Here is a 22595-nt window from a genome sequence, read left to right on the forward strand (position 1 = left end):
GTCTTTAATTTGTCTCTTCGGCAGAAATCTATTTTGATCAGAATGAATAAAATTGTTTAAGTATCTTTTCAGTCTTTCTGCCAGAATTGAAGCAAAAATTTTATAATCTGAGTTTAATAGGGATATAGGTCTGTAATTTTTAACTTGCTGTGGGTCTGTGTCCTCCTTCAGTACAAGTGTAATATGTGCTTCTGACCATGTTTTGGTCAGAAAAGCTCTTCCTTGTCATAACTTCATTCATAACTTCTAATAAGTGAAGATTCAATGTTTCCTGAAATGTCTTGTAAAATTCCAAACCGTCCGGACCTTTCCCAATATTTTGCTTTTTTAAAGTTTCTGTTAATTCCATCATTGTTATTTTACTTTCTAACATTATTTCAATATCTTTGGGTATCTGGGGCAGATTTGCTTCCTGTAGGTACTGTTGAATTCTTTCTTCCTGAACATTCTCTTGATAGTACAATTTTCCATAATAATCTTGAATAATTTTTTTCTTCTCTGCATTTCCATAGCATACGTATCCTTGTTCGTTTATCAAATGATTTATCCCTCTTGAGCCTCTTTCCTTTCTCAATTTATATGCTAGCCATCTGCCTGGTTTATTTGCATCTTCAAAATAGTTCTGCTTTGCATTTTTAATTTTTTGTGCTATTTCCTCTTTTTCCAATAGCCCCATTTTATGTTTAGTTATGTCCATTTTAATTTTAATGTCTTTCTTTGTGGAAATTTCTGTAGCTCTTTTTCCAGCCTCTTGTAGTCATTTCCAATGTTTTAAAAGTTTTTCTCTATTTTATGTTTCTTTTCCTTGTGTAGTCCATTATCAAGCCTCTTGTATAAGCCTTCGGCGTGTCCCAGAGGTTCTGTAATAATGTATCGTCTTTTGTGTTTTCTTTAAAGAAGAAAGTCAATTCTCTCAATTTTCTGTTTAAAATCTTTTTCCTTTAATATTGTATTATTTAGAGTCCATCTAGATCTTTTTTGTCCTTTCCATACAACTGTTATTGGATTATGATCTGCCCAGGTACTTGTTTCTATTTCAATGCCTTGTATGTTAGAGAGCAATTCTGTTGACATCCATATCATATCTATTCTGGACCATGATGCATGTCTATTTGAATAAAAGTATATTGTTTATTTTATGCATCTCTCTCTCCATGCATCTTTTAGGTTTATCTCATCTACCATTCGAAAGAAGGATTTTGGCAATGTCTTTCTAGTTTCCTTTGCTGCTTTCTGTGTTTTATAATCCAATTTGTCATTTATTATTCCATTAAGATCTCCCATCAGACAAATATTAGCATAGTCCAGTTCAATTATTTTCATATGTAATTAAGTGTCTTTAGATTATTGTCCATTATCTCCACCATCAAAATCCTTCCATCATCATCTGTATATATTTGTTCCGCAGGGATTGTATCTCTAATGTATAATACCACTCCTCTCTTTTTACAGTGTCAACGCTGTAAATAATTTCCCTAATTTTTTTTGTTTCAATATGTGTTTGTATTGTTTTTTAATATGTACTTCTTGTCAGCAGATTATATCAAATTTTAATTTCTCTAATTTATGAAATATTTTTCTTCTTTTAGTAAGTGAATTCAGTCCATTTATATTAATTGTAATCAGTTTTCTCTCATCCATTTTAGACTTTATAAGAAGGATTTGTTGCTCTAGTAGATCTTGGTTCTTGTTGCTCTCTGGGTACACCACCTACAGCTCCTTCTTCTTTTTCATTTACTGCTGTACATTCCTCTTGAAATTCAATTAACGACTCTTCTTTTCTTGCATCTTCCTCCTTTCCTGTGAAATATTCCAGATAGAATAACTCAGCTTTTTCAACTGTATCAATTCTGTATCTTTGTTCCTGACAGGTAAATATGAGACCTTCTGGTATCAGCCATTTGTAATTTATTCCTCTCTTGAGTAACTCTTTAGTCAAAAATAAATATTCTCTTCTTTTCTCTCTCATTCTTCTCGGAACCTGTTTCAGTACCACTGTTTCTTTATCTTTGTACTTTAGTGTTTTCTCACTTGCCACCTGCAGTATTTGTGATTTAATTATTTTCTTAATAAATCTGATATGAACTTCTCTTGGTAGTTTATTTCTCATTGCATATCTTGGGTAGACACGAAAAACCTCGTCCATTCCATCCATCATCTTCTCTTTAGTTATCTCTGCTTCTGCCAAGATTTCTGTCATCATTTCAGCAAGGTTTGCACCCTGTTCTTCTTCTATATTTTGGAATCTAAGATAGAATTCTGTCCTATAAATTTCCCATCCCAGTGATCCCAGTGATCTGCTCTTGTCTGTTTCAACTTCACTCAGTTGGGTATCCATATATCCAATCTTCTTATCTTTTTGTACGTCTTGTTCTTCAATTTTCTTAATTCTGTCCTCATATTGCATCATCATCTGTTGGATATTTTCAATTTTCTCATCTGTCTTTTCTGTTCTTTGCTTGATATTCTCCATTCTTTTTTCAATATGTTCTGTTCTCTTTTCAATATTATCTGTTTTTGCTTGTATCTTTTGAATTCCTTGCATCTGCAGTGTCACTTCCTTCTCCTTCTCCTGTTGCAACATCACCTGTATTGATCGTTTTCCTCCAAATGGTGAGGAGGAAGAAGTCGGGATTGAAGAAGCTGAGGCTGGTATCTTTCTGCTCATCTTACAATACTTAATAGGAAAAATGGGAAGAAAAAGCAAGAGCAGACAACTGCCACTCCAATAAAAAGTAAAAGCAAAAAATAAAAAAATAAAAATGGGAAGGGAAAAAATCTTCAGGCACTTGAGTACCTTAATCCAATAGGTTCCAATTATGTAAAAAGAAAAAGAAAAAAGAAAAAAAATGTAAAATGGAGAAAGGATGAAAAATAAAAAAAAATTAAAAGACAGAAATCTGTATATTCCCCTTGATAAAAAGGTAGAGCAAAAAGAGGAGGGAGGGAGAAAAAATGTAATCTTATTCCTGCATTAAAAGACTAAAGTCCAAATATAAAAATCCAACTGGAGGGGAAGTAAAAAAAAAAAAAGGAGGGATAAAATGCAGTTCTGTCAGTAAGCAAAGCACTGCCACTAAGTATTCGAGGTTCTTTACTAAATCAAAAAACAAAATTTCCAGTTCTCTTTTCAAGGTCACTTCAAACTTCTTTCTTTCAATTTCAACTCCAGACTCCAGCTATCAGTAGTTCCACAGAGCACCTGCATAAACAATCTACATGCTCTTCCCACTATCTTTTCAGTGAAAAACTCAAGAGTCCTTGAATATAACACCAAATGTATCACCAAGAAAGAAAGAAAAACAATGTAGCCTCCCGGTGGCAGTGTTACTTATTTCCCTTCCCTTTCCCTTCTCTAATATTTAAGCCAGGAATAAATAAAAAAGAAGGGGAAAAAAATCTTGTCCAAGGAGTTATTTGAAAAAAATAAAAGTTAAAAAGGAAAGACCAGTCCAGTTTAAAAATTGAAAAGCTTTTACAAAAATCCAAGTTCCAATAAAAAGAAAAAAAACCTTCAGGTTTAATTTGTTCTTAATCTCGCCGCTTGACCACTTTTATCTTCACTTTTAAATTTTACTTTTAGTCTTTTAGGGTGTTCTTCCCAGAAAATAGTAAGTAGAAATTTATCTCACCAAACTGACACACGTTTCTTTCCAGCTTTCTTCCATTCTGGAGCTGTCCCAGCTTCAGCAGCTTTATTGGCTGCCTCTCCGCCATGGGAAAAAAGGGCTTCTCCTGGATCTACCAGGGATTTTGTGATGTCCCTGGGATCGACAGGATGTGCCCTCCTCAGTCACCATCTCTACAGGATGGTTTAGGTCCAATGGGACCATCCTGCAAGGGAGATATCAGCGGCGATCTTGGAGCTTCAAGATCGCACGCTGTACTGCTGCGATGCCAGCTCTGCCCTCCACTGATCCTGGAGTTTTATCACCTAATCTGCGACTTCCCCCTTGAGATTAGCGGTCATGATGTTCACTATCACAGCCTTCGATAGGTAGGCTAGAGCATAGTGGTCTAGGTGAGCCCATACCTGGTTGAGGAAAAATGACAGTTTTCTGGGTCCTTATCAAACATGGTTTTCATTGGCAGAGGGTCTATCGGAGGTGGAGAGGGAGGTGTTCGCAGGCTGAGGAACCAACCAGGGCCCGGGTAATAAGGCGATGGTTGGTAGCTGGGCCATCCAGGGGGAACCCAAGGCTGGCCAGCTGGGCTCGCTGCTGCCACTGGAGGTTCCTCCTTGTGTCCAGACTTGCTGCCACTGCTGATTGGGAGGACAAGTTAGCTGCTCGGGTTTCTGCAGCTGGATTTGGGCTCTGGCAAACTGGAGGTGGCTGAGCCACCCAAGCCACCTGTGCATCAGCTCCACTCCCTGGATCTCCATATGGTTGAATCTCTCTCTCAGTTGCTCAACTGATGGGCTGGGGGTATCTCCATTCCCTCTGCTCATCCCATTCAGCCATTCTCTTCATTTTTCATCTCAGGAGAGGAGTGGCTAGCACCTGAGTTTCACTGGATTTCAGGGTCCTCCTGTGTCAAGAGTTCTCCTCTGCTTGATAGAGGTCCTCAGCAGCCAGGGCTTCTCCTTTACCAGTGGCCTCTAAGTCTTCTCTGTGCAGACCTTCAATTTGGTTGCTGGGAGGGGGATTCTCTCTCCAGCCTGACTTGCCAGTTGCACTTCACCGACTGGAGTTGTGCCAGGAGTGGCAGGAGTCTCCCCCTTCTCCATCTTTAAATCTTCCATGACTGTTCTCTCCCCTTCCAGAGTCGCCCAGTAGGTGGCTGGGGTTCAGGACCCTCCTTTTGCAGAGCAAAGTTTAGGAGAGTTGGTTTAATGTAATGATCCAACTAACAAACACAAGCAAATCAGAATTCTAAGGCTGAGGTCTTTCTCTAAGAACGTCTTTATTGGGTACATCATATCGGCATGATCAAATGGAAAACCAACTCTAAATGTTTCCTGTGGTTTCAGAATAATTAATAGAGGAAATAACAGCCCAAAAGTCATAGGTCATGTTGGCCAATTAGTTAATTAGTGGGCTCTCCAGGCACTCTTCCCAGTCTCTATCCACCACCTGTAGAGATGACCTTGAGTCCAATGATAAAGTTCTATGCTTTGTCTGACAACATATTTCATCGCCCTGTCCCGTCCCCCATCTGGGTGGCAACTAAGGAATAGAAAAATGGCTTCTGCCAGGTTCAATTCAAAGTTGACCGTGATCTTGGAATCACTGAACAAAATATTTCAGAGCTCCTGGAGCACGAGTAAGCTGCCAGAGGATTGGGAAAGAAATTACAGGTGAAACTTGAAAAATTAGAATATCGTGCAAAAGTTCATTTATTTCAGTAGTGCAGCTTAAAAAGTGAACCTAATATATGAGATAGACTCATTACATGCAAAGCAAGATAGTTCAAGCCATGATATGTCATAATTGAGATGATTATGGCTTACAGCTCATGAAAACCCCAAATCCACAATCTCAGAAAATTAGAATATTGTGAACAGGTTCAATATTCTAGGCTCAAAGTGTCCCACTCTAATCAGTAATTAAGCCATAACACCTGCGAAGGGTTCCTGGGCCTTTAAATGGTCTCTCAGTCTGGTTCAGTAGGAATCACAATCATGGAAAAGACTGCTGACCTGACAGTTGTGCAGAAAACCATCATTGACACCCTCCATAAGGAGGGAAAGGCTCAAAAGGTAATCGCAAAAGAAGTTGGATGTTCCCAAAGTATCAAGGCACATTAACAGAAAGTTACGTGGAAGGGAAAAGTGTGGAAGAAAAAGGTGCACAAGCATCAGGGATGACTGCAGCCTGGAGAGGATTGTCAGGAAATGGCCATTCAAAAGTGTTGGGAACTTTCACAAGGAGTGGACAGAGGCTGGAGTCAGTGCATCAAGAGCCACCACACACATGGACTTCAAATATCGTATTCCTCTTGTCAAGCCACTCCTCAACAACAAACAATGTCAGAAGCATCTTACCTGGGCTAAAGAAAAACAGAATTGGTCTGTTGCTCAGTGGTCCAAAGTCCTCTTTTCTGATGAGAGCAATTTTTGCATCTCATTTGGAAATCAAGGACCCATAGTCTTGAGGAAGAATGGAGAGGCACACACTGCAAGATGCTTGAAGTCCAGTGTGAAGTTTCCACAGTCTGCGTTGATTTGGAGAACCATGTCATCTGCTGGTGTTGGTCCACTGTGCTTCATTAAGTCCAGGGTCAACGCAGCCATCTACCAGGAGATTTTGGAGCACTTCATCCTTCCTTCCGCAGATGAGCTTTATGGGGATGCTGACTTCATTTTCCAGCAGGACTTGGCACCTGCCCACACTGCCAAAAGCACCAAAACCTGGTTCAATGACCGTGGGATTACTGTGCTTGATTGGCCAGCAAACTCGCCTGACCTGAACCCCATAGAGAATCTATGGGGCATTGCCAAGAGAAAGATGAGAGACATGAGACCGAACAATGCAGAAGAGCTGAAGGCCGCTATTGAAGCATCTTAGTCTTCTATAACACCTCAGCAGTGCCACAGGCTGATAGCTTCCATGCCACACCGCATTGAGGCAGTAATTGCTGCAAAAGGGTCCCAAACCAAGTACTAAGTACATACGCATGCTTATACTTTACAGATGTCCGATATTGTTCTATGTACAATCCTTGTTTTATTGATTGCATGTAATATTCTAATTTTCTGAGATTGTGGATTTGGGGTTTTCATGAGCTGTAAGCCATAATCATCACAATTATGACACATCACGGCTTGAATTATATTGCTTTGCATGTAATGAGTCTATCTCATATATTAGTTTCACCTTTTAAGTTGCATGACTGAAATAAATGAACTTTTGCATGCTATTCTATTTTTTCGAGTTTCACCTGTATGTTCCAGTTTTCAAAAAAGGGGAAAAGGGTGCAGGAAGCTACAAACTAATCTGCTTGACATCAATATGTGGGAAAATCCTAGGAAAAAAACATAGGCAGATTTGCAAGTAGCTAGAAATGAACAACGTGATTAATAGAAGTCAACAAAAAATTGATAAAAAAAAAACCTGTGCCAAACAAACCTTATTGCCTTGTTTGATAAAAGTGACTAAATTAACAAATGATTTGTACAATACTGTATGTTGATGACATACAGTAGTTTACTTAAACTTCATTAAGGTATTTGACAAAGTAGATCATAGTCTGCTTCTAGATAAGATCGAACTGTATAGGATAGACAGATAGATTCACAGTTGGCTGACCAACTGCACTCAGTGTGTGGTGTTCAATGGAACTATCTACATGGAGGGAACATGCAGTGCTCTCAAAGTTCTGTCTTGAGACCAATATTCTTCAACATCTTCATAAATGAGTTAGATGAGGGGATAGAGGAAGTGCTCATCAAATTAGCAGATGCCAGAAAGCTGGGGGGAATTGCTACCACTTTGCAAGATAGACTCAAGAATCAGAAAAATCTTGACAGACTTGAGGATTGGCCCCTAGCTAATAAGATGCAGCTTGGTGGTGAGAAAATATCCTGCACTTAGGCAGGAAAAACCAAATGTAAAGTTATAGAATAGTCAGTACCTAGGTCAACAGTAATAACTATGAGAGGGATTGGGATGTCCTAGTGGGATAAGCCAACAGTGTGCTACAACTGCCAAATTGTTGATGCAAAATGTTGATCAATAGAGGGATAGCATTAAGATCATGAGAAGTGACAGTACCTCTTAATACTGCACTAGTGAGGCCACATCTGGAATACTATATCCAATTCTGGTCAATAAGAAAATGTTGAGATCCTAGAAAATGCAGAAAAGACCAACAAAGATGAGGAGTCTGGAGGCTAAATGAATGGTTAAGGAGATTATCTATGCCTAGCCTAATGAAGAGGATCATTAGAGGTTACATGACCTGAGGGTAGGACAAGAAGCAATGGGTGGGTGTTCATTGAAAAAAAACCAACCTGGAACTGACAATAAGAGCAATTAGTAGAAGAGATTACTCTCAGAGTTGTAGGTGCCCCTTCACTGGAGATTTTCAAGAAAACAAACCTAGCCCCTTACTGGATTGGGAAGAGGATGATTGCTTCTTTGTGGAGGAGGGAATGCCAGCTATAGTAGTATGGCAGTCGGGACAAGAATAATATTAGGAAAATTTTAAAGGAAACTTGGATTTGGTCACCAAAAATTATCACTAATAGCACAAACAGTCTCTGCCATATTTGACCAGCTCCTAGAAGCAAATGGAGGAACTAAAGAACTAATGTCTCTAAACGGGAAAACATATCAATAAGTTAGATAAAGAAGTAAACAGCAAAGCTCACATTCCAAAGCTTACCCATGATGTTTAGCCAGCCTGTGTGGACTGAGGGCCTCAGGGCAGAGAGGATGCAGTGAAGAAGTTGGTCTTGTAGAGACACAGCATCTTACTCCAAGTTGCTAACACCCCTCTGAACAGGGGCAGGTGGCATAATAGGATTTTGATTTCTCAATCCCAACTCTTACATATATATGTATATTCCAATGAGCCAACAGAGATTTATTGGCTTCCCGATACAATCTATCATTAAAAGATTAGAGCAATAGAGGATTTTTTACCAGCAGAATTACTTAAGAAATTTCCTGATTGGTGGGGTCCAGTATTGGTAGCTCTTTTTACACATGTAAACAAAACCTGCCATATACCAGATGGGTAGAAGATGGCAATAGTTGTCCCCAATGATAAAAAAAAGATATAAAAAGGATCCTAGTAATTATAGGCCCGTCAGTCTGATTGACTTTGTAGCAAAAATATGTGCTAGGTATATGCTGATGATCCTAAATACATATTGTAACAGTTTGCTCTGTGCTGATGATATGATTTTATTATCGTATTCACAAGTAGGATTACGTAGGCTATTAAGAAGATTCAGCTCCTACTGCCAGGATAACTTCCTAACCATTAGTAAATCTAAATAAAAAATCATGGTGTTTGGAAAAGATCATTAGAGACATAAATGGTAATTAGATGGTGAACCAATTGAATAGGTTAACACCTTTGTATATTTAGGCATAATTTTTTCCAAGACCAGATCTTGGGCTTGCCATCATCAACAGAGTACGAAGCAAAAGCTCATTTGAATTTACTGCTTAAATTAAAGAGTTACCCAGGGTCCCTAGTCCTATTAATTAAAGTATATAAAGCTAAGGTTACTCAACTATAGTACTTGAACAAAAACAGTCCTAGCATTTGAGATGTATTTTGGGTGTAGATCTAAGAACATCTGCTGCCACAGTTAGAGCTGAATTGGGAATTCATGCTATTCATGCATTATGCAAAAGTAGAGCGTATAACTACTGGCACAAAGTCAATGAAATGGAGACATGATAGACTCCCCAAGTTATGACTACTAGGACAAATAAAATCATAATCACAAATCTCCTGGATCACCAAACTAACAAATTTTGTAAGAAGCTGTGGCCTTCCTGTCTCCTGCATAACATAAGAACAATTTAAAAAAAGAGCTGCCAAAAAAATTAAGGATACAGAAACACAAAATGATAGCTATCCTTGATAAGGAGGATAACTTGAAATGGCTGAGCAAATACAAACTTACTTTTCGAATAGACAGCTATTTGAAGTTACAACTGCTAAAAGATCTTAGGAAGATATTTATGCAAGCAAGTTTCAAACAGCTTGACACAATGGTCAGATATGGGAGATTCCATTTTACCCTACAATGGACGTCTCTGCATTTGTGGAGCGGCAGAGGTAGAAGACCTGGTTCACATCATGTGTGATTGTTGTCTGTGTAGGAGCATGAGAGACAGGTAAAAATCAGAGTTGGCATTCCTTCGAAGTGTGACAATATGATTTACCCAATAAAGAATTTATCTGAGAAAGTGCTTAACCTCAGTGTTCTGATTTGCTTGGGTTCGTTAGTTGGAACCTTTACATTAAGCCAACTCTTCTTTTAACATGCCCTGGATAAGGGCCAGCCTCCAGGTTGCTGAGTCCCAGCCACCTGCCCAGCTGCTCTGGGAAAACAGAAGACTCAAGGAAGATTTATAGATGGAGAAGGAAGGGAGAGACAGCAGTTAGTTCCAACCCAGTCACATCTGTGACTGTAGCACCAACCAGTCAGGTGGGGAACAGAGCCTCTGCTCAGGACACCAGACCAAAGCTCTGGATGGAGCAGATGGTGGTCTGAGAGGATGACCTTACCACTGTCTCCTACCAGGCAGAAGGTGGGCCAGTTCACAGAAGGATTCCAAAGGCCACTGAAGCAGAATTCCCCATGAGGTCCTCCTGGTTGCTGACCGACCTGCTCTCAGGATGGAGAGTGAAGAGGACAGCAGAGTGGGATGACCAGAGGGAATGAAGGTACCTGACTATTTCTACAGCCCATCAGTCGGGTAGCTAAGAATGAGATTCGACGATATGGAGATCTAGACTGTGGAACTGAGGCAAACCTGGAGGGGGAAACCATAGAGTGGGTGACCAAACTCCACAATGATGACACACTAAAACTGGGGATCGTTGATGCTTTCCTGGGAGAGCTGAGAGCCAGATTTGGGGATGAATCCCAGGCCCTATAGGCTGAGATGAAGATCCAAGATGTGAAGCAAAGGGATAGACCGACAAAGGAATGTATCTGAGAATTCTGCAGAGTGGCCAGAAAGCTAAAAAAAACTGGTTTACAAGTTTAAAGAGGGGCTTGATTGTGAGCTGCTCCAGGCTGGTGTCTATCGAGGAGCCCTTGATTGAACCCAGGAATGCTACTGAATGGCAGTTGTGCTGGACCTTGAGCTAACACATTGCAAGAAGGGAACTTCTGAGGTGAAACTGAAGAAAAGCCAGGAGAGATGCCAGTTTGGGCGGCAGATGGTCACACCCACAGTGTGGAGATCCCTCCTGCCTCAGGCCAAATGCCCATTAAATGCTTCAGGTGAGGCCAGCAGGGCCACCAAGAAGCCGAGTGCCTAGCACCTACACCTCAGCAAAGAAGCAAGTAATTGGGTGCAGCCAAGCCAAGGAAGCCACAGAGGAAGGCCAGGGAGAAGTTAAACTAAGCTATAGAGGTCTCTTCTCCCTCAAGCAGGGAAGAGAACTCCAACTGAAAGAGGCCAATAATCTGCGCCCTATGATAGCGAGGAAGAAGGCGAGCACAATCCAATGGTAAATTAAGCCATCCGCCCATTTGCAATGCCCATGAAAATCGTGGTGCCAAAGATGGATGCAGGGAGAGACAGTGGCTACTCCCAACCCAGTCACATCTGTGACTGTAGCACCAGCCAGGCATGCTTTAATAGACTCAGGCTACATCCAATGCCTAATCAGCTGACAGTGCTAAGACTGGGGGTTTGAGCATGCAAGTTACCCCAAGCCATAAGGTTTGAACAGGTTGGTGGATCACTAATAGGATCCCCTGCAATGCACCTGACTGAACCAGTCCGACTATACATAGGTCAGCATTGGGAGATTATCCACTTTATAATAGTCCCAACGATGACAAAGATAGTGAACCTAGGGCTTTCCTGGCATGATAAGTGGGGCCCAACGATCTGGTGGGAAGGGGGATGGAGGAATATGAAATTAGGAGGGGGACCTTCCCCCCTCCAACATAGTCCCTGAGGAGGGACCACCCAGCAAGCCCCCATCTTCAAAGAGCAAGTGGCTGAAGGTCCAACTTATTCCTAGGGAGTGCCATGACCTGGCAAAAGTATTCAATAAAAAGGAGTGCAATGTGCCTCCTACTGCCCTACTGACTGTGCTATCGAGATTCTGCCAGGAGTAAAACTCCCCAAACCCAAAATGTACTCCATGACCCCAAAAGAGATGAAGGAATTGAGGGAGGCTGGATTCATCCAGCCCACCAAGTCCCACATAGCAGCCCCAGTACTGTTTAAGGAGAAGAAAGATGGAACTATGAGATTATGACTGTATTTTAGGGGGATTAACACCATATGCATGGAAAATGTGTATCCTAATAAAGGACATGCTAGCTCACTTATGAAAGGAAAGATCTTCACCAAATTAGACCTAAGGGAGACATAATACAGAGTATGAATCAAAGAAGGGGATGAATGGAACACCACGTTCAACTGCTTCTAGGGAGCTCCAATTCAAAGCAATGCCATTTGGCCTCCAAGGGGCTCTGGCTGTGTTCGTGCAGTTGATTAATGAAGGATTACATGATCAAGTACAAGTAGTATACTTAGATGACATTTTCATTTTCACCAAAACAATGGAAGAACATGTCCAGTTAGTCCACCAGGTACTCAAAATATTCCTTGCGGCAAACCTCTATGCAAAGCTGTCAAAGTGTGAGTTTCACAACATCTGCCTAGATTACCTAGGGTATTGAGTATCAAGTGAGAGGATAGAGATGGACCCAGGGAAGATGAAAGCCATCTTGGAATGGCACCCCCTTAGACCAACCAACAGCTGCAGAGCTTTCAAGTTTGCAAACTTCTACTTGAAATTCATCCCCTCATTCAACAAAATAGCCCTGCCGATCACTGAGCTACTGAAAACTGGAAAAAGGGGACCAAAGCTGTGACCCGGTCAGCCACTGGAATGGACTGTGGAATGCCAGAGGGCATTTAAGATGCTCAAGTGGCTGTTCACAAAGGAACCAGTCCTTAAGCACCCGAACCCCAAAGAACCGTTCGTCATCCAGGTGGATGGCAGTGATGTAGCCGTGGAGGCAGTGCTCCTCCAGAAAAACCAGGAGGGGAAGCTACAATCAGGTGCATACACCTCCAGGAAGCTGACCTACCCTGAGAGACGATGAGCAGTGTGGGAAAAAGAGGTGTTCACTGTCTGATGGGCCCTGATAACATGATGTCACTTTGTTGAGGGGAGTAAAGTGCCATTTGAAGTCTTGACTGATCATAGGAATTTGGAGGCACTTAGGACCCCTCAGAAACTTTCTCCTAAACAAGTCAGATGGGTGCAGTATTTTAACCACTTTGACTTCTCCCTAAAGAACATTTGGAGCGGGGATTTTCCTTGCCAACACTTTGTCCTGACAGCATCAATACAAGAGCAACCGAGAGAGGAAGTGATCAACACCATCATTCCCCTCACACAAAAGGCAGCACAAGATGACAAGATGACAGTTTCAGAGAAGGTCAGGGAAGCCGGGGGGCGGGGAGTTTACACAGAAACTTAAAGGTCTGATCCTTAGGCTGAGGGACAACAGTCAGCTCCTAACCCTCAGAGATTAAATGGCATGAAAGGGGTCCAAATTATACATCCCCAGTACCCTCTGGATTCAAGTGCTTCAAAAGAATCACAATGCTAAACAAGCCAGCCACTTTGGGCTCCTAAAGTCATGGCATTTTACCAGGAGACAGTTCTGGTGGCTGGGGATGAAAAAGGACATTGAAAGCTAATGAAAAGCTGTGCCACTTGTGCAGCCATGAAGAAATAGCCTGGGAAGCCTCCTGGACTGTTGCAACAAGTGGCTGAGCCATCCAAACCCTGGGAGGAGATCACAATGGACTTCATAGTATTACTGGAGATGGGGGAAAACAGCGAGGACAGGAATTGACCTGTTTTCCAAACAGGCTCATTTTGTATCCTGCTCCGAACTCCCATCAGTGCAGAAACTAGCCAAACTGTTCCTGAATCATACCTGCTGACTACATGGAATTCTAAGGAGAATCATATCCAACCCGGGAGGGGGGGGGACTCCAATTTATGGTCAAATTTTGGAGGGAGTTTGTGAGGCTAATTAGGTCCTCCCAGGGGCTTAGCTCAACTTTTCATCTGAGTACAAATGGGGCAGCAGAACGAGCTAATGCAATGATAGAGCAGTATTGAAGTGCTACATTTAATTATCAACAAACAAATTGGGCAGACCTATTGCCTTTTGCGAAGTAGCCTATAATAATGCCGTACATAGCAGTACAGTTCTCACTCCCTTTAAGGTAGCTATGGGAGTAGTTTGTTCTCATGCCAGAACTTCCCCGGGAATTCCCTCCCTCAGTGAGCTTAACAGAATGGGTGGACTCACTACAGAACACTTGGGGAAATGTGAAGCGAGTCCTACCTAAAGCCAGTGAAACACAAAAGCAACAGGCTTAAAAGAAGGTTTCCCCCCCCCCCCACCGAGGCTGTTCCACATCAGAGAGAAAGTTTACCTCTCTACCAAATGCTTAAAATTTAAAGCTGCCAAGAAAGAAACTGGGTCCTAAATTTATAGGATCTTTCCTCATCATACAAATAATTAACCTGGTCACAGTAGAGTTAAAGCTTCCCTGCCTGATAGGGAAAGTGCATTCGGTTTTCCACAGTAGTTTATTGAAGCCAGTAACAAAATCAGCATCCAGCCAGTTGAACAAGCAGCTATGTGCCTGATTGTAGTGGAAGGGGAAACCCATTATGAGGTGAAAAGAATTTTAGACTCTATAATCCATAAGGGAAGACTCCAATACCTAGCACAATGGAAAGGTTATCCTTTGTCAGAAGCTACCTGGGTGAAAAGTAAGGACATGAAGGTAGAGAGATTGGTTAGGAAATTCCATGAAAAGAATCCCCAGAAGCCAAAGGAAATGCTTGGGGAGGGGAGAGGTGAATAGAGCAAGATTAAACTGTGTCAGTACCTTCCAGGTTTCCTCACACACAAAGGGGAGCCAACTGTTAACTCCAAACTGAACCTGACAGAAGCCATTTTCCTGATTCAACGTTGCCACACTGCATGGAAGGGGGGAAGGAGACTGAAATGCGTTGCTAGATCCAACATAGATCTTTCTTGGGAAAATCAAGGTCATCTCCTGGGCGATGGAGGAAGGACGAGATGAATATACAAGAAGCCCAGTAATTAACCTAATTGGCCAACGTGATTAATGATACTGGGGAAGGGGGTCATTACTGGTTTTAACTATACTGCAACCACAGGGAAAGTCAGGGTTGGCTTTCCTTTGAAGTGTGCCGATATGATTTACCCAATAAAGAAGTTCTTTGAGGAAGTGCTTGACCTCAGAGTTCTTATTTGTTTGGGTTCGTTAGTTGGAACCTTTACAATAGGTTGAACAGCAGGACAACCAATATAATCAAGAAATTATGTCTTATGAAGAAAGAAGGAAGAAACTAGAGATGAGATGAGTGATGATGGGTATGATAGGATTCTTCAAATATCTTGAATGAATTGGAAGAATGGATTTCCAACCTATGTTAGAAAAATTTCCCAATGGTAAGACCAGTTTGTCAGTAGAACCAGTTATCCTGGGAGATAGTGGACTTCTCTTCATATAGTGTCTTAAAGGAGAATCTAGACATCTTTCTGGAATATTTTAATTTGGATCCTTGGAGCAAACAGGGATACTTAATAGTCAGCTTCCTGTTCAGTGACTTTATTATTGTTATGAATGTTTCAATTCTGCTATTGATTTTGGAAGTCTGTTGATTGCTGCATTTCTTTCGCATTCTTTCTCATGGCTGAAAAAGCTTATTGTCTACCCACCACCTATAAGAAAATGCAGCACTCCTCTCTAGCTTCTTTGGAAATAGAGGACTACATTATGTCTGTGAAATTGTTATTGGCCCTAATTCTTTTCTTTTGCTATCTTCTTGCAGTGGAGCTATGGGGAACACCACAAGTGAAAGGATGTCAGGTGAGCGCCACAGTTCCAAGATTCATCGCTCAGAGGGAGCCGTCCACCATGCCAAAGATCATTCACACAAGATCATGGTTGGCAGCACTGATGACCCCAACATCTTCAGCACCCATGAATCTAAGGTACAGTATTTGGATGATGCTTTTTTATGATTTTTAAACATTAATTTATGAGATAATTGGCCATTTTACGGCCCTTAAGTAATTCTATCAATTTCTCTCCTTTATAATGCTTAAAATAACTTGGAAAAGTGCTCATTCATCATTGGATTATTCCTAAATCTAGGAAATAAGATTTCAATTTTCAGGAAGACTTGGACAAGATATAACTTGCCTTCTTTTTGCAGCTTCTTGGAGAAAAAGAGTTTGTATCGTGGCACCATGACTTGGATGAGTCAGTTAAACCATCCCAGCAGGCTCGTCCCACAGTCATCCGCTGGACAGATGGAGGCAAAGAAGTTTTCATCTCAGGCTCTTTCAACAATTGGAGTGCTAAGATTCCTCTCATTAAGAGGTGAAACAGGGTGATATGTGATTCTTTAAAAAAACTTTGCTCAATATTATTTATGGAGGGGGAGCATTGACTCTTATTCTACACAGGGGAAGAAGTATTGGTTAAATATTTTAAACCCAACTAAGGCTAAAATATGCTGTTTTCATGTAGAAATTCTGAAATGAATCAGATATCAGAAGTAGAGGATTCCTTAACATCTGTAAAATAACATTTATTTTAATGATAGCTGATCCAAGCCTTCTGGATCTGAATGAAAACATGTCTATATAAAAAAATATGCTTAAATCACTTTGTATACTGTTATCTCATTGTCGGTTCCAAGAATCTTACAGGAACCAGACTGGGCTAGTTTATAAAGCAGCAAATAATGAACATTAATTATATATCAATCTCTTTTCTAAAAAATACTGAAATAAAGTTTTAATCAGTGGTGGGATTCAAATAATTTAACAACTGGTTCTCTGCCCTAATGACCAGCTGGGTAGGCATGGCTGGGTGGGCATGTGACTGGGTGGGCATCGCCAGCTCGACATCTGTCACATCAAGGGGCTCTTCTCGCCTGGCCTCTCGTGATCATGGAGATGCTGCTACAGTTGTGTGCAAAAAATGGTCTTAAGTCACTTTTTTCAGTGCCATTGTAACTTTAAATGGTCATTAAATGAATGTTGTAAATCAAGGATTACTTGTACAAAAATACAAAAAGGTTCTTTGCTTGCAAAAAGCTGCCCTAAATACCAATCATTAGATTAAAAATACCTGCAAGCTGGAGTTACAAATCAGGCAGGGTGCCAAAGCACCCTGAGGAATTAAAATAAGTAAAATGCAATGATAACTATCAGTAGCCAACTCTTGCTCATAAAGTAAAACCCTTTAGCAGAGAAGTCATTTAAGCTCTCCAGAAAGAACACACCCAGGAGAAGCAATCCTTAGATTCATTTGTACCACTTAAAGATGCCAGCTGGTCTCACTCACCTCACAAGATATCCTAAGGAAATCATCCAGGTTTAAGGAAAGATCACATGCCACCCAGAGGGGCAGTAAAAAATCAGTGCCAAGCTTGCATCCTGCCCCTTGGAAGTACACCTCAAAAGGACAGTGCCAGGAACCACTAAAGCAGTGAAGGAAGACCCCCCCTCTAGAAGCCATGAAGAAACCATGAGGCAGGAAAAAAATTCAAACACAATACAAATAATTAAATCACAACTGTAGCTGTCACTTGTTAAACCAATTAACAAAACAAATAGACACAGGAACTAGCCAGATTTCTCAATCCAGTTTCTTTTCAGGAACAGAGATTAACCTTTTTCCTTCCAAACAAAGCTGAATAGGGAAAATTATCCCATCAATAAACACAGGATTAAATGTCATCAAGCACAGAATTAAACGTCACCAAAAATCAGTTTTAGACCAAAACTCATAAAGGGTATGTAAACTCACATTTGAATGTCAATCTTTCTAGCTAGCCAAGAAACCTTACTGAATGTCACTCATCTTGGTTCCTTGTCATTAAAAGCTCCTTTCCGGCAGCTTTGCTTTGTTATTCAATTATTTCTTCAAAGTGATGATCAATTGCATCCCGGCTGGAAGTATTTCAAGGAATATTTCCTCCCAACAGCAGTGTAAAAAGCTTTCCCCTTTAAGAAAGTCAAGCCCCAGCAACGTATCACCAAAGGAAAAAAAACCTCCAGAGCTTAGGCAATAGGAAGTCTAGGCGTACCACCAAGAATGTAATAAGAGTTAATGGAGAGGCAGTTTCTGTAAGCAGGGAAATAAAGATTAGGCTAGAAACAACACCAGAATGTTTCCTTCCTGCCTTCCTTACAGGATTAGCCTTGTAAAGTGGGAAAAAACAAAAGGAGATTTCTTCCAACAACCAGTTCTCCAAACTGCTTAGAAAATTATCAACGTTCTAGCAAATAGGTAAGAACCAGTAGTACCCAGGGGTGGGATTCTACTGGTTTGGACCGATTCGGGAGAACCAGATGTTTGGATAGTTCACCAAACTGGTATTTCAACCAACCAGCTGGCCCCACCCACCCCTCCCAGGAGTCTCCACATGGCCCATTTTTGAAGGAAATAAGTACAGGGTCTGTGCGGAGGCTCTGGGAGGAGGAAAAATGGGCTTTCTGGAAGTCTGGATGGCCCTGTTTCTGGCTTCAGGAGAGCCTCCTGAACCCAGGGGAGGCCGTTTTTGTCCTCTCAGAGGCCCAGGAGAGGCCTCCAGACCCTTGGGAGGGCAAAAGACGTCTGTCTCAGAAAAACTGGAAGTCGTGAAACAGGCCTATTTCCAGCTTCCATTGGGCCTCCAGAGCCTGGGGAAGGCCATTTTCGCTCTCCCAGAGGCCCATGAGAGGCTTCTGGAAAAACCTGGGAGAGTGAAAATGGCCTCCCCTGGGCTCTGGAGGCCCACCGGGAGCCGGAAACAGGAAGTTCCAGTAGGCCACACCCACCATGGCCCAGCAACCGGGTAGTGAACCAGTTGCTGAGATTTTTGAATCCCACCCCTGGTTTTAATCTATTTCATCTTAACTTCAGATCAGGTCAGTATTTTTGTTGAGAATAAGTGGAAAATAGAGTTATAGTTTTCTGTTGGCTTACAGGCAGATGTGGTATTCGGCAGGTTCTGACCAGTTCTGGAGAACCAGTAGTGGAAATTTTGAGTAGTTCAGAGAACCGACAAATACCACCTCTGACTGGGCCCGCCCCCATCTATTAACTGCCTCCGAAGTCCCAGCTGATCGGCTGAGTCTTCTTTTGTTGCCCTGCACAGGAGAACGGAGCTGGAAAGCAGGTTAGTGGGATAGGGAGGGAATAAGATTTTGCAGTAATCTTCCCAGGAGTGGGGAGGGTATGGGGATTTTGCAGTAACCTTCCCCAAGGAGTGGGGAGGGAATGGAGATTTTATAGTATCCTTCCCCTGGAGTGGGGTGAGAATGGAGGTTTTGCAGTATCCTTCCCCTAGAGTGGGGTGGGAATGGAGATTTTACAGTATCCTTCCCCTGGAGTGGGATCGGAATGGAGATTTTACAGTATCCTTCCCCTGCCATGCCCACCAAGTCACATCACACCCACCAAGCCACACCCACAGAACTGGTAGTAAAAAAAATTGAATCCTACCACTGTTTACAGGATAGTACTAGGTTCCATGAAGTCAAATACAACTTATATTATCCAACACAAAGGATTTCACTCAGATTTGTTGATTTCATTTTATTTTATTTCATTTATTATACTTTTATGCTGCCCATTTCCCTATAAGGCATGACTGCTGCTTACAATACATAAATATACCAGTACATAGCAGTACTTGTAAGCTCCAGCTTAATTTTCTGGTTCTAAAACAAATGCTATGTGAAAAGTGTGGAACGTTTTGTCCGATTTTGTCTCAACAGACCAACTGTAGTTTTTTTCATTCTCTCCCCCTTTCAAACATCTTAGTGTCCCTGATAGCAAATCCTTACAGCCAGAAAACAGGTGTCTTCCCAGATTCTCACTGGCTGAAGGTTGACTCAGCCTTCCATCCTTCCAAGATTGGTAAAATTGGGATCCAGATTGTTGGGGGCAATATGCTGAGTCTGTAAACCGTTTAGAGAGGGCTATAAAGCACTGAAGTGGTATATAAGTCTAAGTGCTATTGCTATTGCCATTCCACAAACAAAAGAATATTCACCAGATTCTTTCTAAAAAATGAAATGCCTCTGTATAGATTGGCACTTTGACAGCATTTTAGATTCAGAATTAAATAGAGAATGCAGTATAACAGTGATAGATATTGCAGTGATTTAGTCTGCTCTTTCAAACTTCACTAAATGAGGGTGAAATTATCTTCAAATCCAGAAACAGTTTGAAATTTAGCAAATGAAATGTCTCTCTGAATATTTCAACATCCAAATCAGTACTTTTTACCTTATTGCACTTGTGCCATTGTGTGCTTCAGTTTGAAGTTGACACAGTGGAGTACCCAATCAAGAAAAACATGGACACCAAGTTTCAAATTATTTTCTACAGTGTTATCATTTTTACTAAACAGTAACATTTCAAACTTTCTTATGTGACTCCTTTTCTTTTTAAAAAGATGCTGCTTTATGAAGAAATAAAAAATACGGCATGACTTATAGAAGGAGAAACTGATGAACATCATCTATTGCCCAGAAGAATCCCATTTTTGAAATGTTGACAGAGTGACAGTCTAGTTTTAAAAGTCAAGTCTGAAGTGTAAAGGTTTAGCAATTAAGGATGAATGCTGATTTTCTGAAAATCTGCTCTGTCCTCCTGCTCCCAAATCCATCAAACTCTCTATTTGATACTATTTGAGAAAGAGGTACAAGTATGGGAAGTGGCTTAAAATTAGGCAAAAAGTTTTGTGATGGATATGTTAGTCCTCCCATTTAGATTAAGACTGTCTAGACATGCTTCCTTCTGGTTGAAGATGTTCAGATGGTTAAGATGCACTCCTTGGCCATCTGGGAGATTTCTAGGTCAATGCTGATAGGCCATTAGCTAAACAAGTTATTAGAGCATCCCCAAGTGAGGGACACCTTTCAGTCTCATCTACACCTCCCTTATCCAGAATGGCCAGACTGACTTTGACCTGTTCATGTCTCATTCTAAAGAGATTGCTTGATTACTTTTTCTCTTTAAAGATTATTTCTTGAGCAGCCCTGTTAAATCAGCTCCATGGGATTAGAAGAAGTCTTGGAGGTCATCTAATTGAACTGCCTGCCCATTGCAGTAATCCTCATTCCATCTTGGAAAAAATGCCACCCAAACCTTTCTTGAAAGCACCTATAACTTCAAGAGGCGGGTGCTTCGCTGCATAATTGTCCTCACAGTTCAGAAAATGAATATTTCTATTTTCACCAGTTTGGTAGGTCTCTTTTAGGTTCATTCATGGAAACTTTCGTGAAGTAGCTGTGTGCATTCTTTTTGAAATAGTTGAAGCTGCTTAAACCATCTTTTTCTTTGGTTGAGTTTGTCTATGGCTGAGTCTGTCTTACTGATTTTATAAAAGCGAGATAAAAGAATCAAGACAGGCCACTTATATGTGTGTGTGTGTGTGTGTGTATATATATATATATATGCTGTGTTTCTCACTGTGGATCACTATCTTCTTTCAGCAATAATGACTTTGTTGCTATTCTGGATCTTCCTGAAGGTGAACACCAGTACAAGTTTTTTGTGGATGGCCAGTGGGTTCATGATCCCTCTGAGGTAATTCTGTTTTCTTCTATCTGTTTTCACCCTGATGGTTGAGATGCCCTGCAGAGCATGAGTATGGATGAAGTAAGGCTTGGAACCTCACAGGCATCCTGCCATCAAAGGCTGAAGCAGGGAGAGGATGGAAAGGCAATAAAGCTGTGTGTGTACATAATGGGAAATAGAGAGGAGGAATGACAGATGATAAATACGAGAGCAGCCCAGATCCAGTTTTGTATCAGCATCCCAAGGCCAGGCACCCTGAGAAAATCTAGAGATTACTCCAAACATATTAGCGTTCTCAAAACATATTGGCTGGAAACAGACTGGTCATGAGGAATGGTATCGGCTGCGGGCAAACCTTTCTGTATTTTGTGAGCATGGGAAAATTCAGAGGTAGTCTCATTTTACTGCAGCTAACACCTTAAAGTAAAAGAGCACTTTGTTTTAACCAAATGGAGTCAAGGGTCTTTCTTTCCTAAGGGATCAGATTGGGGCAATCTAACATTAACCTAGCTCTGCAGTTGTGGTCAACCCAGAGTGGAAAACACTTCAACCATGAGGATTGTGCAAATGAAGTCAGCTCAAGGAAGTGACCAGGAAGAGATGGAAGCCTCTCAAAAAACCCTCCTGGAGGGCTGGATTTATCCAAGTGTCTGGGAGAGGACAACCCACCCAGATCCTTTCCTTGGTGGGTCGGAAAAAAGAAAGAGTGGGAAGAGTAACCGATGGGAGTGACATTCACCTGTGAGAGCCATGGCAGAAGATAGAAAAGCAAAAGGTGCAGGCAGTGCTAAAGTGGGCTCCTTCCCACACCCGGAAGCAACTACAAAGCTTCCTGGGATTTGCAAACTTTTACTGCCAGTTCACTCCCTTGTTTGCCCAGATAGCCAATCTTCTAAAGACAAAAGGGGAGGGAAAATCCAAGCCCAGCCAACCACAAAAATGGACTATGGAGTGCCAGGCTGCATTTGAAAAGCTTAAGCACCTATTTGCAGTGGAGCTAGTGCTGAAACACCCAGACCTTTGTCATTCAGGCTGATGCCCATGATGTCACAGAGGGTGCAGTGCTTCTGCAGGAAAATGAGCAAGGGGTCCTACAGCCATGAACCTACACTTCTTAAAACCTAATTGAGATGTAGTGGAGATGGGCAGTTTGGGACAAGGAAGCCTATGCAGTATAGGCATTCTCTCAGGCATTCTGTCATTAAAGGCTGGAAGGGGGAGAATGGAAGGGCAATAAAACTGTGTATGTACATGATGGGAAATAAAGAGTGGGGAATGATAGGT

The 22595-nt window shown here is 41.4% G+C and overlaps 1 protein-coding gene across 2 annotated transcripts in view; it reads left to right on the forward strand.

Annotated features, from left to right (window-relative positions):
* PRKAB2 (protein kinase AMP-activated non-catalytic subunit beta 2) overlaps positions 1 to 22595 on the forward strand; it is a 76229-nt gene that overhangs the window by 42534 nt on the left and 11100 nt on the right. For both annotated transcript variants that reach the window (XM_026703459.2, XM_087932049.1), the window contains 3 exons: positions 15556 to 15718; positions 15943 to 16109; positions 21227 to 21320. In XM_026703459.2, coding sequence (XP_026559244.1) covers positions 15563 to 15718; positions 15943 to 16109; positions 21227 to 21320 — 417 coding nt within the window. In that variant the 5' untranslated portion in view covers positions 15556 to 15562. The remainder of the gene's footprint in view (positions 1 to 15555; positions 15719 to 15942; positions 16110 to 21226; positions 21321 to 22595) is intronic.

This window comes from Pseudonaja textilis, chromosome 3 (assembly GCF_049901715.1).
Source record: "Pseudonaja textilis isolate UNSWEBS1 chromosome 3, rPseTex1.2, whole genome shotgun sequence".
In the NCBI taxonomy this organism is placed as follows: domain Eukaryota; kingdom Metazoa; phylum Chordata; class Lepidosauria; order Squamata; family Elapidae; genus Pseudonaja; species Pseudonaja textilis.